Source organism: Triticum urartu, chromosome 5A, assembly GCF_056163025.1.
Source record: "Triticum urartu cultivar PI428250 chromosome 5A, HENAU_Tu73, whole genome shotgun sequence".
Lineage (NCBI taxonomy): Eukaryota > Viridiplantae > Streptophyta > Magnoliopsida > Poales > Poaceae > Triticum > Triticum urartu.
Window position 1 is genome coordinate 675,930,678 of NC_141877.1, and position 19,099 is coordinate 675,949,776.

Sequence of the window (19,099 nt, forward strand, 5' to 3'; positions counted from 1 at the left end):
AACACTATAAGATGGAGAAGTAGTTATCGGATGGGGTCAATGAGGAAGAAATCAAGGCGTGTCATTCCATGCATGAATGCACCTTGCTAGCACAGCTATTATATACTCTCCCCGCCTCGAATTACTTGTCGTCTGATTTTAGGCACGGCCTTTCTTGACTAGGCTCAACTTGTGTGATTTGTTAGAGTACAAAATGCATCTAATGATATTAATCCGGGTGGCCACTCATAAATGATTAATTTCTTGGAGGTATGTGTTGGTAGTCTTGATACAGAAAAGATGTTTCCATCAAACAAATAAAAAACTTCTAGGCGTCAAAACCTAAGCCATCTCCACCGTCGGCCATAGGGCCCCGTCCTATCATCCTTCCCTTGCCGCCATCGGTCGGCACCATGCTGACAAAGCACCGAGTGGCGGTAGTTAGCGATGGCGTGTCCCTCCCCCCCCCCCCCCCCCCCAACTCCCCCATCTATGTGGGTTACTCTAGACCCCAGCAGTGGTGCCACTGCTAGCCCATGCTGTCGGAGGTGGGCCAGTTGCTTGAGGAGGTATGCCATGACTAATGGGGCCGTGTTCCACCTCACTTGTGTCTGTGGATCAGGGAACTTTGACCGAAGTTGACGCTTCCCCAAATCAAGGGCAGCATCATGGTCATTGACCTATGAGGGGTGATTGCGGCATGCAAGGTATGGCCGCACTCCACTGCTCGTGGGTGAGGCTCCTCCGATGGTGAGCTCCTCCATGCACCAACCTGGTGTGGTCATATGGGCTCACTAGCAGTCTTGGGCTTGACCGGATCTTGTTGTGGTTGTGGGCTTGGGTCGGGCCAAGCCTTGCTAGGGTTTGATGTCCTCCAACGATGATCTTGGACCAGCATGTTGGTGGAGGTGCGTAGGGCTGGAGTGTCGGACGCCGGGGCGGCGGCCTTAGATGGCAGGTTGCACGTTAGCTCTCCATTGAGTAGCATGTCGGTGTTTCTTGGCCATGGGGGTGGCAAGGTGCATTGTGGCTAGTAGTCTTGGTGAAGTTGTCACCGTTGGTGGTGGCGAAGGGCTTATCCTGATCTTAGAGTTCTCGACCTATTGTGGTGGTTCTGGTGGCCTGATTCCCCCTTGGCAAGGTGTCTGGGAGGGTCTGAGTGAAAGCTCGGAGCCTCAACGCCCGTGGCCGTGATGCTTGCGGGTGTCATGTCCCTCTTGGGTGCATCGCCATGGTTCTCTCCTCCCTGGTAGTTCAGGATGAATACGCTTGTCCGCCCCGACAGACATGGTGGTAGTGGCGCATTGCGTTGTGACCCTCGTGGGGGTGTCGCCGGTGAGTGACTATCTTTCATCGCGGCTGCGTGTTCAAAATGGTGGGGGAGATCCAATCGACCCTACCTCAACTCCAGTAACTCGTTATATCATTTGCACGCATCTTTTACACACGACGGCGTCCTCCCTTCGTCCTGCCTGCTTGCCGATGTGGATGTCACTTCTTGATTCAGAGCAAGAGGGCAGAGGGTCCTCTCCAGCGGTAGTTGGGCCGTGACGGTACAACAAAGCCGAGTGGTTTCTCCTAGGTGGCATGTGGTATGATGTTAGTGGCGGTCCTGGTTGGGTAGGTGGTCCGGCCTCTCCTGTGCTTCTTCTCGGCGGCATGCTCGAGGCATCTAGTTGTGCACTTTCTGTGCTTGTTAGCATGTTTGGCTTGTTTTGCTATGCTTTTCTTTGATCATCTTGTATGAGGATTTACTCTACACCATGTATCGTTTGGCTATGTAGCTTCATTTATAAAGCGAGCAAAATTTTGTTTCAAGATAAAATGATTGTATCAGCAGCTTGTTACGAAGAAACAATTCAAATAATAATCATATTTGGTGGTTCAATAATAATCGCTTCTTTTGTATATTTATGCATGTTTACCATATATGTTGGAGCTGATTTTGGATCCTGGTCCCCGGTGTGCCCAATTTCTAAAACTTAGCAAAAATCATATAGTACTTAACATAAGACAAAAAAATAACGGTCATATGTTTCTTGATACAACAAGCCACCTCATCGATTTCCATTAAATAAACCGTCAATCAAACATACAAGTGTTTTGAACCAAAAGGAAGCTAAAACAAAACATGCTGGAAAATCAAGCTAACAACAACTAAAGCAAGTTAGATAGCAAAGGGACCATAACTTACTTATTACATGCACCAGAAAGTGAGATACCTCAACAACAACTCCAGGAAGCAACTTTTGCAAAATTCAACATTCACATATCAATCCTGAGCACAACCGGGTTCCAACCATGGCATACTTCACATGTATTGCAAGATAATCCTTCGGACGTACGGCATCTTCGCCTACTCCACGAGCTCAAGTCCACTACTCCCTCTTTCTACTACGACGTCGACATCATCGAGGAGATTCCATTCTTTGGGACTATTGACCTCGATGAATACCTCAAGTGGGAATGCAAGATGGACGACTACCTCAAGCTACATCAAGTACCCTTCGACGATCAAGTGAAGTGCGCCACAAGTACCTTCCACGACTATGCATTGACATGGTGGCTTCATAGACCTTCAACAAGCTTCACCATGACGTGGCCCACGATGCGGCAAGAATTTGTGCCTTCCACCTACACGGAACATCTTCAACGCCAATTGGAGAACATCATACAAGGATCCAAGTCCCTTGACGAGTACTTCAAGAATACGAAGGAAGCCTTGCGACGTGCCGGCGTGGACGACCCCATTTGGGTGAAGTTCTACTTCATGATGGGATCGAACAACGCCATCTCCAAGACTATCTTCCTCGAGAACTACAAGTCCCTCGACGACAAGTACATTGGTGCTCTCAAGGCGGAGCAAGAACTCATGAAGCTAAAGTCTACTCGACCCCGAGCTCACTTCGCAATGACCATGCTACATGACAGCGAGAGTGATGATGTGCCATCTTCGGCCTTCATCCATGACGAGAGCGATGATGTGCCATCTTCGGCCTTCATCCACGATGAGAGTGGTGATGTGCCATCTTCGGCCTTCAACCACGGCGATGACTACGAGACGGTTGAGCATGGGATTTTCCCTTCGACCACGCTGACGTATGATGACTTGAGTGACTTTTGCCACCATATTGAGAGAGAGCGTGACTTCACCACTAGCCCCATATATGATGAGTTGCCCCAATTCCCATGTGAGGAGAGCCACCACCCCCACCACTTGAGTGAGATGAGTGACTCCACCATATGTGACATTGAGTGCACCTACCTTGAGGGAGTGAGTGAACCACCACATAGAGAGAGTGAGGTAGTTGATGAGGCATATGAGGCCATTTTGCTTTCTAACAACTTAACGTCTCCCTCTATTGTGTCTTCTTGTTTGGTGCTAGGTCCCATATATGATGACGCGCCGATCCTCGATGACTCCGTCCTTCCTTTGGACATGACGATGGCCATGGTGGACTATGATGCACCCCCACATGGTTCCATCAAGATGAAGATGATGACCACCATTTGGTCTTTCCCACCTCACGTACATCACATGACTGGAATGAGAAAGGTAACGTAGGTGAAGGTGATGCTCTTGTCCCACTAGTGGACGTTCTTGACATTGATTGCTTGCATGATGTTGATCCCCCTATTGCCATGATTCATGCTAGTATGATTTCCCCATGCGATGATTTACCCATTTATGATGAGTTTGATGATTGCCATGTGGAGTCTATTAGTTGTGATGCCATGTTGCATAGGATCACTTGTGATAATTCTCTTGGTCACATCATGTTTGCCAATCCGCTTGACTTGTCATATGCTATGCATGAGATCCATCATATGTCTTATTTGCAATCTCATCGTAGTGACTATGCATATGCCATTAAAATAAACCCAATTTGCACATATGGCATAGATGACAAGCCTATGGTTATTGGCATTTGTTTCTCATGTGATGATATTGACATGCTTCCTTTGCATCATTTATCTCATATGCCATGCCATAGCCACCTAGCTTCGGATATGCATTGTTTTGGATGTCGTCCATTTTCTCCATATGATGTTTCCAATATTGCTCATGAGGAGACCCCCATAGTTTCCTCATACATTTTAGGAGATTTTGATTCATCCCATTCATTGCATGATCCCAATACTTGTGTGCACAATATGCTTTCCATGAATGATCTACCATATAATTGCATACTTGATTTGCGTCCTCATCATGTCATACATAACAACTATTCTTTCACGATGGAGACATGTTCTTATACCATGCATCAAATTTCTTTAAGCGATGCTTATCTTGTGCTAACTCACACACGCACATATAAATTATGGAAACCACTGACATATGTCCCTTGTGTGGTTCGGAATGCGAGGATGGATTCCACGCAATGTGTAGGTGTCCCCGTGCAGTGGAGCTATGGACAGCGATGGCTAAAGACTGGATGCTCCCGGACATCCAGTTTGTTCGTCACACAGGCCCGGAGTGGCTTTTTGATGTGCTTGAGCCGCTGTCGGAATCGTCCCGCATGGCTCTCTTCATGACAATGTGGCGTTCGTGGCATGTCCGCAATGAGATCACTCACGACAAAGCTCCTCCACCAACTGAAGCATCTCGTCGATTTCTGCACAGCTATCTAACATCGCTTTTATGCATCCAGCAGTTTCCTATGAAAGATATGTGCAAGGGTAAAATGGTTCTCATGGAACCAGTGATCCAAGCTGCACCTGGGATTAGTAGCAGCAGCAGCAGCACACACGGCGGTGTACATGCCTATAGCAGCAGCACACACGCTGGCGCATGGACATGCAGCAAGACACATGGAGGTGTACGTGCTTGCAGCAGCAACACACACGGAGGCGTACGTGCATGCAGTAGCACCGGCCCGCCAGATTCCAGCAGGGACGATGCGCCAAATGCTAGCCCAGCTCACCCACCAGCTGACAGATGGAGTACGCCACCTCAAGGATGGCTCAAACTCAATGTTGACGGTGCTTTTCTAGCGCAGGCAGGAAACGGCGGCTCTGGCATGGTGCTCCGGGACAACTTAGGCGGCATCATTTTCACTTCCTGCTGTCATTTATTCATATGTGATAATGCTCTTGCTGCGGAACTAGAAGCATGTAAAGAGGGAATCGCGCTAGCTTTGGAGTGGAGCACACTTCCGTTTATTCTAGAGACGGACAGTACCGAAGCTGCTGCGATGATTTCAAACCCTTCAGGGAATAGATCACGACATGCTGCCATCATTCAGGAGATCGCCTCCATGATGAGAGGAGGTAGAGAGGTAGTGGTAAAAGCTATTAGAAGAGGGTGTAATCATGTTAGCCACCATTTGGCTCAGATGGGTAGATGTGAGATAAAGACGGCCGTATGGTTACGGTCAGGCACTGAGAGGGTTGTAAACTTGTGTGAACTGGACTACCGCGATCCAGCTTAATTAATATACAACCCTTTTCCCCCGCAAAAAAATGTATGGTTTAATTAGATGCTCCGGAGAGCTATACGTTGTTCAATGAGAACTATGTATGTACTTTGGTTTTAATGTGATGATGAACTTCTATTAATTTGGTCACTTATCTATCCATGATGTTCTGTAATGGTTTTTGACACACTTAATTATATATAATGCATGTAGATGAACCGGCAATGGATGTACGGTGACTGACACACCTCTGAGTACATTAAGGGCGTGCATAATTTTCTCGAAGTGGCTGAGGCGAACAAGCACAATGGTTTTATGTGTTGTCCATGCCCTATATGTGGGAATACAAAGTCTTACTCTGACCGAAAATCCTTCACAGCCACCTGCTTTATAAGGGTTTCGTGCCACACTATAATGTTTGGACCAGGCATGGAGAAATAGGGGTTATGATGAAAGACAGCAAAGAAGAAGAGGACGATGACAACTATGTGCCCCCTGAATACGATGATGCTGCAACGGGGGAAACTGCTGAAGATCAAGAGGAACCAAACAATGTGCCTGATGATGATCTCTGCCGTGTCATTGTTGATGCAAGGAAACAGTGTGGAAGTCAAAAGGAGAAGCTGAAGTTCGATCACATGTTAGAGGATCACAAAAAAGGGTTGTACCCCAATTGCGAAGATGGCAACACAAAGCTCGGTACCGTACTGGAATTGCTGCAGTGAAAGGCAGAGAATGCTGTGCCTGACAAAGGATTTGAGAAGGTACTGAAAATATTGAAGAAGAAGCTTCCAAAGGATAACAAATTGCCCGACAGTACGTACGCAACAAAGAAGGTTGTATGCCCTCTAGGATTGAAGGTGCTGAATATACATGCATGCCCTAATGCCTGCATCCTCTACCGCGGTGCGTACGAGGATTTGAACACATGCCCGGTGTGTAGTGCATTGCGGTATTGAACAAGTCCGGTACCAATTCCACTATTGTTTCATCTCACATTGAGTGATACGAGATACATCCTCAATGTTGGGAAAAGGTAGCTTGGTATTGTTTATCTCATTTCCTACTCACCTTTGCTCGAGTCTTGTGATGGATAGGCAAAGCACATCATCTCCAGTCTACAACCACGACGATGAGTTTGATGCTATGAAGAACTTCATCGACGCCAAGATGGACAAACAAATGGAGGATCTCAAGGCCCTCATCAAGAACCACAAGCGATCTTCCTCATCTTCAAGAAGACGCTCAAGTGCAAAGACTCCCGAGATACCATCTTCAACAAGTACACAGAAGCATCGACATCGACATGACCATGATGAGCGAGCTTCAGGACACACGTTGGCTGCTCTGCCAACCCCATGCACACGGGACTTCGACCCCCGTGCAAATGGGACCCCGTGCACACGACCTCCGGCAACCCCGTGTGCACGGGCTATTCAGAGCCGCGACATCAACTACAAGGCTGCGGCTTATTCAACACCTTTGGCATCTTCGCCAAGTAACTTGAAGGCATCTTCGCCTTCGGACGTACGGCATCTTCGCCTACTTGAAGGCATCTTCGCCTTCGGACGTACGGCATCTTCGCCTACTCCACGAGCTCAAGTCCACTACTCCCTCTTTCTACTACGACGTCGACATCATCGAGGAGATTCCATTCTTTGGGACTATTGACCTCGATGAATACCTCAAGTGGGAGTGGAATATGGACGAGTACCTCAAGCTACATCAAGTACCCTTCGACGATCAAGTGAAGTGCGCCACAAGTACCTTCCACGACTATGCATTGACATGGTGGCTTCATAGACCTTCAACAAGCTTCACCATGACGTGGCCCACGATGCGGCAAGAATTTGTGCCTTCCACCTACACGGAACATCTTCAACGCCAATTGGAGAACATCATACAAGGATCCAAGTCCCTTGACGAGTACTTCAAGAATACGAAGGAAGCCTTGCAACGTGCCGGCGTGGACGACCCCATTTGGGTGAAGTTCTACTTCATGATGGGATTGAACAACGCCATCTCCAAGACTATCTTCCTCGAGAACTACAAGTCCCTCGACGACAACTACATTGGTGCTCTCAAGGCGGAGCAAGAACTCATGAAGCTAAAGTCTACTCGACCCCGAGCTCACTTCGCAATGACCATGCTACATGACAGCGAGAGTGATGATGTGCCATCTTCGGCATTCATCCATGACGAGAGCGATGATGTGCCATCTTCGGCCTTCATCCACGATGAGAGTGGTGATGTGCCATCTTCGGCCTTCAACCACGGCGATGACTACGAGACGGTTGAGCATGGGATTTTCCCTTCGACCACGGTGACGTATGATGACTTGAGTGACTTTTGCCACCATATTGAGAGAGAGCGTGACTTCACCACTAGCCCCATATATGATGAGTTGCCCCAATTCCCATGTGAGGAGAGCCACCACCCCAACCACTTGAGTGAGATGAGTGACTCCACCATATGTGACATTGAGTGCACCTACCTTGAGGGAGTGAGTGAACCACCACATAGAGAGAGTGAGGTAGTTGATGAGGCATATGAGGCCATTTTGCTTTCTAACAACTTAACGTCTCCCTCTATTGTGTCTTCTTGTTTGGTGCTAGGTCCCATATATGATGACGCGCCGATCCTCGACGACTCCGTCCTTCCTTTGGACATGACGATGGCCATGGTGGACTATGATGCACCCCCACATGGTTCCATCAAGATGAAGATGATGACCACCATTTGGTCTTTCCCACCTCACGTACATCACATGACTGGAATGAGAAAGGTAACGTAGGTGAAGGTGATGCTCTTGTCCCACTAGTGGACGTTCTTGACATTGATTGCTTGCATGATGTTGATCCCCCTATTGCCATGATTCATGCTAGTATGATTTCCCCATGCGATGATTTACCCATTTATGATGAGTTTGATGATTGCCATGTGGAGTCTATTAGTTGTGATGCCATGTTGCATAGGATCACTTGTGATAATTCTCTTGGTCACATCATGTTTGCCAATCCGCTTGACTTGTCATATGCTATGCATGAGATCCATCATATGTCTTATTTGCAATCTCATCGTAGTGACTATGCATATGCCATTAAAATAAACCCAATTTGCACATATGGCATAGATGACAAGCCTATGGTTATTGGCATTTGTTTCTCATGTGATGATATTGACATGCTTCCTTTGCATCATTTATCTCATATGCCATGCCGTAGCCACCTAGCTTCGGATATGCATTGTTTTGGATGTCGTCCATTTTCTCCATATGATGTTTCCAATATTGCTCATGAGGAGACCCCCATAGTTTCCTCATACATTTTAGGAGATTTTGATTCATCCCATTCATTGCATGATCCCAATACTTGTGTGCACAATATGCTTTCCATGAATGATCTGCCATATAATTGCATACTTGATTTGCGTCCTCATCATGTCATACATAACAACTATTCTTTCACGATGGAGACATGTTCTTATACCATGCATCAAATTTCTTTAAGCGATGCTTATCTTGTGCTAACTCACACATGCACATACACATCATGATGGATGATGTGTACATTTACCATGCACACACGTTCTTTCATTTTTGTCTCTTTTGTGTTGGTACCCATGAACACTCGTCAACCTCACAATCCCATGAGTTGACGAAACGAGCTCTAGAGAGCAATGATGACTTGGGATTCCATGGATTGTCCTTACCACCGTTCCCCTTGCGCAACGACTTCACACATCTCTTCTACATGGCCCTCACATGGTTATGGGTTATTTACCACCTCTCACTTTATTCCCATATTGCCATGTTCACTTTGCATGATATGCTCTTTCCTATGCCTGTGCCATGCATTTGTGACCCATGCTTTGAATTACACATGATGCTTGATTCTAGTACTTTTATGTGTATTTGCAAGCTTGGTGGAGATATCACTTGTTATTACCATGTTTGCTTTGTGCCCCATGCCTATAATGATACTATGATCTTGCTTTGTGTTCGTGCTTGCGATATGTCATGCGCATTGCCTATGCCTATGATTTTCTCACATGACATGATTGCCATGATTTCCTCTAGTATGTTTCATCTTCGCACTACTAGCTTGCATGACTTGTTTACTATGATTGCTTTCCATGTTGCATCCAATTCTTGGATTACTTGCTCCTATCATATCTTTGGTCGCAACAATGTCACTTATTCACATACGCCATCTCCCATTGCTTGTCACATGATTGACTTGATTGCCTCACTCATGATGAACAATTGCTCTTTCCATTGTGTTGAGTGCCACACGATTTTCGCTACACCCCATGCACATTATGCTTGGATTGTCTTGCATTTGACCCGTGTGTTTAGATCCTTCATTTCCTTTGGTGTTGTGAATGATTCCTATGCCTACCATCGCCCTTTTGTTGAGCACATTGCGCACTCTTTCTACGACCATGAGGTAGATGCTTATTCTCTTAACACACATATTTGCATCACTTCCTCCCATTTGCATGCTTGTTCCCATGATGTCCTTGATTGTGCTCAACTTATATGCTTAAATGCCATGCCACACTTCTTTGTCAAACCATATGCTTTGCATGATGACGACACTTATTTGGTGACTCACCTCTTGAATGCTTGGTTTTGCTTTAATGCCAACCACATTTGTTTTTCCAAGTGCTTGTTATTATTGCTCCTTTTGAAGGAATTACAAGATGGTGCGACATTGGAGAGTGCCCATTTCAAGCTACAAGATGATGAATGCTTGGTGATCGTCAACTTCTACAAGGCAACACAATCTCTTTCCCATGGTGATTTGGATTTCGATCCGAGGTTGGATCTTTCCCGGGGGGGGGGATGATGTGGAGCATCCTATGGACACACTACTAGAGAAAGGCTAATTAGTGGCGCAGCTGTTTTGGCCATTAATGGCGCACTACAGGTGCGCCACTATTATCACGCCATAAGTAACAAATAGTAATGGCGCACCTCTGGTGCACCATTACTGTGCCTATCTGGCTTAGTAATGGCGCACCACATAAAAGTGCACCATTACTAACAATTTTTTTTCAATTTTTTTTCAGAATTTTTTTCTTAATCTCGGATCACTATGGCTTAATCTCAAGTCAAATCGCACTCTGTGGTCCGGGCAGTTACCGGGGAGGTCACAGTCTGTGTTCCAATTAATCAGATTATTTCCTGGGCATATCTTTTGATCCTCTGATCGCCTCCCTCGGGAAGCCAACCAGAGTCTCAGGGGCTACTATCTATACACAGGTGTATTTTGTGAATAAAACACAATCGAACATGTTCTAGTACAAACCTCGAAGCCTCTTAGCAGGCCCATGAAGGCCCCATTCAATCCGCTTTTCACGGATAAGACCTTTTCAACCACTGTGCCAATCAGGGTACGATGTTCCTCTAAGACAAACGCCTGCCGCGGCATGTTTGTCAATATATCCGACGCTTCTGGGTCTCTGGAAGCTGCTAAAGGAGTACGGCCTCCCTTTAAAGGAATCCGTTTATTCGTATCCGGCTGTAGACCGGACTGCTCGGGACCTCCATTGTTGGTCTCCGGACCCTGGGCCACCGAAGTATCACCTTCGGGTAGTGTCGTCGTCATCCTTTGCACCACTTGATCGGGGGAGACCCACCGCGACTACACCTCGAAGTCGTCTGCCCTATTGGGCAAGGAGACCAGTGGATGCGTCTCGCTTTCCATCATCTCCGGGAGAAGGTCCTCCAAGGAAGAGGATTGTTGGAGAAGACTGCGTGCCGAACTACAAAAACATATATTCTAGACGTTACAAGAAAGGAACGGGACATATTTGAAACACCCTTGTTCACTTACGATTTGGCCTGAGGTTTGTCCTCGTCATGGGACTGCGCGATGACGTCGTCCTCCAAGCCCGAGCCACCTGACAGAGGCATCTGGCCTCGCTTAGGAGCCTTTTCCACCCAATTTTCGGAGGAGGCCCTTCTCTTTCCATGGCGGGAAGAGATGTTGACTTCCCCTTCATTTTTATCTTCGAACGATGGAATCTTGATTCCCCCGGAAATAATGTCTGATATACTTTTGGGATGGAGGCCATCTTTGGTCCTCCCACTCTCCGCCTTGCTCTCCCTCACAGGCATCTGGTATGGAGCCGGGGCCAGCATCCTTGTTAATACGGGACCCACTGAGCCTTCGGGAAGGGGGGCCGAACACCTAATTAGTTCCGCTTTCTTTATCCAGCCCTGGAAGAAGATAGTTTGCTCAATAATGTATTACGGCATACTTACATACAAAGTGTTCGAAAGTCAAGTGCTTACCGGGGTGTCTAGACGGTTGCAGTCGAGGCCGGTGTCCACAGTGGTGTCCGGCCAATGTTTTCGTTTCCCAAAAAACAACTTCCACCTCCCTTTGTGCGTAATGCGAAGAAGTGTTGGAGGGTTCGTGGTCCTTCTGGATTAAACTACCACATGCGGAGAGGCCTACGTTGGCATGGCAGAGCTCGGCGGACTAGCATTACTTAAACCACGTCGACAAGATCGATGTCCTTCTCAAGGAGGGTTCGGATGCGGCTCTGTAGAGTCTGCACTTCATCAACTGATCTCCAGTCCAACCCCTTATTGATCCATGATGCAAGCTGTAATGGAGGGTCGGAATGAAATGCAGGTATAGCTGCCCACTTGGTACTACGGGGTTCCGTGATGTAAAACCACTCTCTCTGCCATTGGTTGGAAGTTTTGGTGAAAGAGCCTTTTGGCCAGAGAGTGTTGGTAAGCTTGCTTACTACAGCACTGCCACACTCTGCCTGTTCCCCGTCGACTACCTTCGGCTTCACACTAAAGGTCTTGAGCCATAGGCCAAAGTGTGGGGGGATTCGGAGGAAGGCCTCACACGTGATGATAAATGCTGAGACGTGGAGGAGAGAATCCGGAGGTAGATGGTGAAAATCTAGTCCGTAATAAAACATTAGCCCCTGGACAAAGGGGTGGAGAGCGAACCCTAGCCCTCGAAGGAAGTGAGAGACGAATATGACCCTCTCGCCTGATCTGGGGGTTGGAATAACCTGTCCTTAAGCAGGAAGCCTGTGGGGGATCTCTGCGGTCAGGTATCTGGCCGCCCGAAGCTTTGCGATATCCTCCTCTGTAATGGAGGAAGCCATCTATCGACCCTGAGGGCTGGGCCCGGACATGATGGGGAAGCTTGGAGCAATGAAGTCGAACCTTGGGTGCTAGAACTTGAGGTTGGATAGGCTGAGGAGAGGTTTGGAGTAAAAAGACAGCCCTTCATTCCTTTATAAAGGCACCGGGTATTGAACGCCTCCTCCTGAGCCTGAAGACTTGCCTATTCCTAAGGAATCTTTCCAACAGAACGGTTGGGTTACCCACACTCATATTGATGAGAATCCCGCAATAAGGGGACACGATCTCTGCTTCGACAGGACGTGCCAATAACAACAACGCCTCGAAACGTGGAACGGCGGGATAGGAAACGGTTCGAAATAAATAACCGGGTGAGCGTGATGTCACATTATAAAAATTATCAGCAGATTGGACTCGTAAAATACTATACTCTACGGCTGTGGTACTTGTGTTGCAGGTCCGGTCACTGTCGTTTCGTACGAAGACTATCCTGAAGTATTCGGAAAGGGGAGCCCGCCTTGCAATGCCGAAGACAATCTGCGTGCCGGACACCTCGTTATTGAAGCCTGGTTCAGGGGCTACTGAGGAGTCATGGACTAAGAGGTCCTCGAGCGTCCGGCCTGTTGGACATGGGTCGGACTAATGGGCTGTGAAGAAACAAGACCGAAGACTCTCTCCTGTGTCCGGATGGGACTCTCCTTGGCATGGAAGGCAAGCTTGGCGACCCAATATGAAGATTCCTTTCTCTGTAACCGACCTTGCACAACCCTAGTCCCCTCCAATGTCTATATAAACCGGAGGGCTCAGTCCGGATAGAGGCTCAATGATTACCATAGTCATACATGCTAGGCTTTTAGGGTTTAGCCATCTCGATCTCGTGGTATATCAACTCTTGTAATACTCATATTCATCAAGATCAATCAAGCAGGAAGTAGGGTATTACCTCCATAGAGAGGGCCCAAACCTGGGTAAACATCGTGTCCCCTGTCTCTTGTTACCATCGACCTTAGACGCACAGTTTGGGACCCCCTACCCGAGATCCGCCGGTTTTGACACCGACACTCACTGCCTCTTGACAAGGTGGTCGGGCGAAGCCCTACCGTCGCTGGCGGCGGTGAGGCCTCTGGCTCTTCTTGCTCGTGTGGGGTTGGTGAGGGTTGGCGACCAGAGCCAGAACATGGTCTGTGTGTGTGTGGGGGGGGGGGTGCCGCGGCAATACAGTGGGCGAACACGGTGCTCCGGCGCCCTGCTGCCCACTTGCCCGATGGTTTGGTGGATGGGCGTGTCTGGGTGCTGGCGACAGTGGTGATCTAGGCTTCCAGATCTTGATCCAGACGATGCAGGTTGCGGGTGGCTGCCCTCGCCATGGCCTCGGCTGGTGGTAGTGGAGGCGTAGCAGCGATGGGATAGAGGGCAGGTTGGTCACCTCCAGTAGCTCTTACGGCGAACAACGACGAGCTCAAAGGTGGGCATCCCTCGGTGAGCAGTTTTGGTCGATGGCGGTGTTTCATGGGGTTGTCCTTGCCAGTGGTCAGGTGTCATTGGTGGTATCGCGTGGAGCTACATCAACCGCCGAGGTGGGGTAGCACATGGGTTGCTCGGTGTTGAGGTTGGCGAGAGGGATGGCGGCGCCGACATGGTCGGGCCACCCATCACCGGCACAAGGGTGTACTAGACGTGGATGCTTCCTCTCCCCTTCCTCCTGCTTTCTATGCCTCAGCGCGCTGCCATAGCTCCGGCATTGTTCTAGGCGGGACATACTCTTCGGCCCCGTCGGTTGGGGGCTGCCTTTGGACCAAAGCCAAACACTTTGGCTGGTCTTGGAGGGGTTTGGATGCAGGGCAGCGGCCCTGGCGGCGGGAGGTGCGACATTCGTAGGCGGATCATGCGTCTCAGGTGCGGGCGGGCAACCATGGCCACACGGCTGGCTTGGTTGCGGGTGTTTAGTGGAGCTAGGGTGTGACAGAGGTGTGTAAACGCTAGGGTGCACCACTTGCCCAATCCGTGTCCTGGCCGATGGTGACATCATTGATATGTTGACGTTGTACCCTTCCTGTAGGCTCCATCGCCGTGTTCCGACTCCTTTCATCATGCTTCAGATGAAAACTTGATCTACATGTGGTCGTACCCTTCTGGGAGACACCATTTTGGAGCCCTGGCTTCATCGTTGTCCGTATCACCTCTACGTTGTGGTTCATGGTGGAGGTCTCCGTCTGCTCCAAACGGTCTTCTTTGCATATCTGTAGTTAGCTTGGTAGTCGGTGGGGTGGTGTGTCAGTGCCCGACACCTTTGTATCTTGTCTTGCGTGTGTGTTGTGTGCGGTGGTGACGAGTGTTTATATCGGCCTACTCGGTTGTAACGCGGTGATGGTTGCTTTATAATATAAAGCGGGGAAAACCCCTTTTTCGTCATAACCAATGGTAGACATCATAGTGCCGCACATGTATAGCACACAAGCACTATATATGTAGAATTTCCTGAGGTGTTCAACCAAACCAGCAAACCTACATTAAATTACTAGATAATCGTTTATTGTATTGGAGAAGAGGAAAAGAACCCTGAATTTCCATTTGTTATGGGAAATACGACGCATAATAACCAAAATAGCATACGACATCATATCAGAGTGATGAAAAAAGATATTGTTGATTATTCATAACATTGAAATACATTGGTGGCTTACAGACACACAGCGGCATGACATACTATCCATTTATTTTATAGATAGGGATGCTCGAGAAATTCAACCAAATATTTGGTTTATGCACTAATCTTCTGTGTAATCAACAAATGACTGACTTAGTTGTGGTTGTTCTCCCAAAATTGAGCCTGGAGATAGTCTATTGTATTCTTTTCCACCTGAAATGCCTTGGCAAGAACATCATCTGAAATTGGTGGGTCTGACCCAAACACTGCATTGGCAATTGTGATAGCCCCTGGGTTCTGGCTGCTAAGCGCGGCAATTGCAACAGCGGGCTGGTGGGGGTTGGGGTTGAATTGGAAGTGGATGAGCCCCACGGGGAAGACAAACACATCACCTTTGTTGAGCACCTTGGAGAAGAACTTGTTTCTGTTGGGGGCGGGCTGGTTGGATGTGACAAAGCCAACATACAATGTCCCCTCGAGCACCGTGAGGATCTCGGTGGCGCGAGGGTGCGTATGTGGTGGGTTCTGACCCAAGGGAGCATAGTCGATGCGTGCAATTGAGATGCCGAGGGTGTTGAGTCCAGCAATCTGCATGACGTTGATCAAAGTGACGTTGGATCCAACCTTGTTGGTCACCCTAGGCTTGTCGAGGTTGGCTGCCTTGAAGAAGTCGTCTGCGTTAACTTCCATCGGGTTCTTGCAAACAAATCCATTGACACGCACTGGTGCATAGAGGAGATGTAACATGTAAACTCAGATCTTAGCAAGCTGTTTCGACTTGAATATAATTTCTAGAAATTCATTTGGTGAAAACATGATGAGAAACCACATAGTACCTGGCGAATGCATGTCGGCGACACAAAAGTCCTGGAGTGGGCCAGGATCGGAGGCAATGGCCTGCCATGAGACCAAGGCAAGAAGAGCAGCAAGGAGAAGGATGGAAGAGGAGGTTGCCATTAGAGTTTAGTATCGTTGGCTCGTCTTTTCTCTTGTGTTCCTGTTTGTGTTTGTGGCCTGAGTGATGCTTTGAACATGCAGGGTGTGTATGTGTTTATATAGGCGCAATGAGCCGTGTGCGAAACTCGGGAGCAATAGACATAGTCAGGTGGAACCGACCAACAGATTGAAATGGTCTCTGGCTGCTGATTAAACTATTTTGCATAAACTTTACAAGTTCCCCTTTACACGTTTTCCCTTCAATGAAGCCATGTAGCGTATACAATTACAGATAGATAAAGCAACTCTATGTGATGTAAGACTCAGTAGTAACTTTATTGTTTCTCCATCTCACCCGAGTCTCCACAATGCATGCATGGCTAATTCCAGGAAAGTTCACCACCCGTCACCATTATTATTTAAGGAAAACATTTATAAACAAGAAACATCCGGCAAGATAAACTAATGAATTTCACTAGTTTAATTAGGTATCTAAGTATCCTGCGTTTCTATCATACTATCATATACCTGGTCATAGTCTGAACTGGTGCGCGCAAAATCAGTCAAAGAGCAGTTGAGAAAAGCCAAGTCATGTAAGGCAACAATCGTTTTCTAGCTCAAGGCGGACATGCACAGACAAAGTCACCTACTAATGCGTGGGTTTCATGGGTGCAAGACTTCTAAAGACATATAGAGTGACTACTACTCATGTACTTTCCGCAAGTTGGTATAGAATGTGTAAAATCAAGCTTTTCAAAGATTTGTCGTGAAGCCCACATAACAATGCACCTGCTATTTTGTAGCAGCCCTTGCTTTCATCACTTCAATCAGATATTTACTTAGTCAAATTTCTCTCGCAGTGGTTGAGTATTTGCAGGAAGAAGCAACGACATTAGTGGACGTGCCTATCTAACCAAACGGAGAGCTATGACAGTACATCCAACGACTAGGCCAGGCGCCACACGATCATAAACCGATTAATTTCTTGGAGATGTGCGTTTAAGTTTCCATACAGACAAGACATTTCCATGATACAAATAAAATGCTGCTATCACAAACTTGTTACAAGGAAATGCAGAGTTTCGTAGTCGGCTTCCTGCAGCGCGACCACAGCAAAGTCGACGGCACCCGGCGCCGGCTGCGACATAGGTCGCACGACCTCCACCTTGGAGCATGTAGTCGCAGCCGCAACCATCACCTGCTCCTTCTCCTACATCATGAACAATTTATGATTTTTCAAATAAAATTCAAAACTCACAACTTTTGTAGTCCCGGATTAATTTGAAGAAGGAAACACAGAAACAGAAATAAGAAAAGAAAAAACGCCCGACCCATGAACGTGTGCGGGGTGGAGGAGGCACTCTCGCTGTTAAGAAAAAAAGTAGGGGAAAACAGCGAGAGAATCCCTAGGAAGCTGTGTCTATTTTTTTTGGGTCTCAACACTGTATAGAACATGGAAACCAATTTTTTAGGCGACTCACATGTACTAGATAAAATCATAAAACAACCTCTACATATCCTAAAAGCCCTCTATGTAAGCATGTCAGTTCCGTTAGTTATTTACACATCTGTTTGAATTTTTGTGAATATTTTCTAAAATTTACATTTTCAAATTCCTGAATATGTTTTGTGTACATGATCATTTTCCTAAAATCATGAGTATTTTTTTGCGAACATTTTTTCGAAATCATGATTTTTTATAATATGCAAACATTTCTAAAATACTGGACACTTATGATTTTCAAACATTTTTGAATTCATGAAAATTTCATGATTTCTCAAAAGCAATGCATAAAGTTTTTTTAAATATTGGACATTTTATGATTTTCTAAACATTTTTGAATTCATGAACATTTTATGATTTTTCAAATAAAATTCAAAACTCACAACTTTTGAACTCCCGAATTAATTTGAAGAAGGAAAAACAGAAACAGAAATAAGAAAAGAAAAAACACTAGAGAAAAAGTAGGGGGAGAAAAGGGGAGTACTGGGATCGAACGTGAAAGACAACAACTATAGTCATTGCGCTATGCGTGTGCCTCTAGGGAATGTATCATGTGCACCCACACTTATGGTGGTACCGGTGCACCCGATGCCATAGAATATTATAAAAAAATCTAAAAAAAGTCTAACACATTAACACAACATCAATGTATGCTGTCCGAAAATTTCGTATCAAAATTGGAAACACTTTTTAAGATACAAAAATGACAAATTTGACAACAGTGTGATCATGGGCCAAATCTAAAGCGCAAGTTATGTTACATACTATCCAGTGTAGAATTTGTCATTTTTGTTTTTCGAGTTATGTTTCAAATTTTGACTTGAATTTTTGAGACAACCTACATTGATGTTGTGTGAATATGCTAAACTTTTTTTCATAATTTTTTTGAACAATTTAAAAGCGTGATATGAGTTTGATGCACCGGTAGCACCACAGGCTCCGGTGCACCACATATTTCCCCGTGCCTCTAACATATGTAAAGGTATCACTGTATAAGAGCGAACCTGACGACAACAACTTTGGATTTTTTTTTGAATCGTTTTCTTCACTTATTGTTGGCATTGTGGGTAATTTCTGACAACTTTAAGGGTAATTTTCGTGACATACCGCCAGAAGCAATAGCCGCTTTATTATTAGGGAAAGATGTCTAACTCACTTTGGTTTCTAGTACGTCTCATATACTTGGTCGTGGTGAAAACTGGTGCGCACGAGGACATAGCCAAAGAGCAGTTGGAAAAGCCAAGTGATACAAATCAATCATTTTCGTCCTCGAGGCGACATAGACAAAGTCACCTGCTTAGCTTGATCTACGTGGGCTTCCTGGGTCTATGGCTTCTAAACCGGAAAGTTCCTTCTGCATAACGATGTGTGCTAACAACTTAACATACATACGATTAAAAAAATCATGGTCAAAGATGGGAATATCATACCATCCTCCAAAATCAAGGACAAAACTTTGGAATATGAGTCATCCGGTGATATCAATAAAAATATTA

At 46.6% G+C, this 19,099-nt stretch overlaps 1 protein-coding gene across 1 annotated transcript; it reads right to left on the reverse strand.

Annotated features, from left to right (window-relative positions):
- Positions 1-15,144: 15,144 nt before the first annotated feature.
- On the reverse strand, positions 15,145-16,198 carry LOC125506494 (germin-like protein 8-5). Its single transcript, XM_048671299.2, has 2 exons — positions 16,000-16,198; positions 15,145-15,885 (listed from the first exon to the last, which is right to left on the reverse strand). The coding sequence occupies exons 1-2, from the start codon at positions 16,118-16,120 to the stop codon at positions 15,317-15,319; spliced, it is 690 nt and encodes a 229-aa protein (XP_048527256.1). The 5' UTR covers positions 16,121-16,198; the 3' UTR covers positions 15,145-15,316.
- Positions 16,199-19,099: the final 2,901 nt, after the last annotated feature.

What these genes read in the sequence shown, in the direction of transcription:
- LOC125506494 (XM_048671299.2), bottom strand. Translation starts at nt 16,120, where the DNA reads ATGGCAACCTCCTCTTCCATCCTTCTCCTTGCTGCTCTTCTTGCCTTG. An exon ending in CGCCGACATGCATTCGCCAG is followed by an intron (nt 15,886 to 15,999) that starts GTACTATGTGGT and finishes TCTATGCACCAG; the next exon opens with TGCGTGTCAATGGATTTGTT.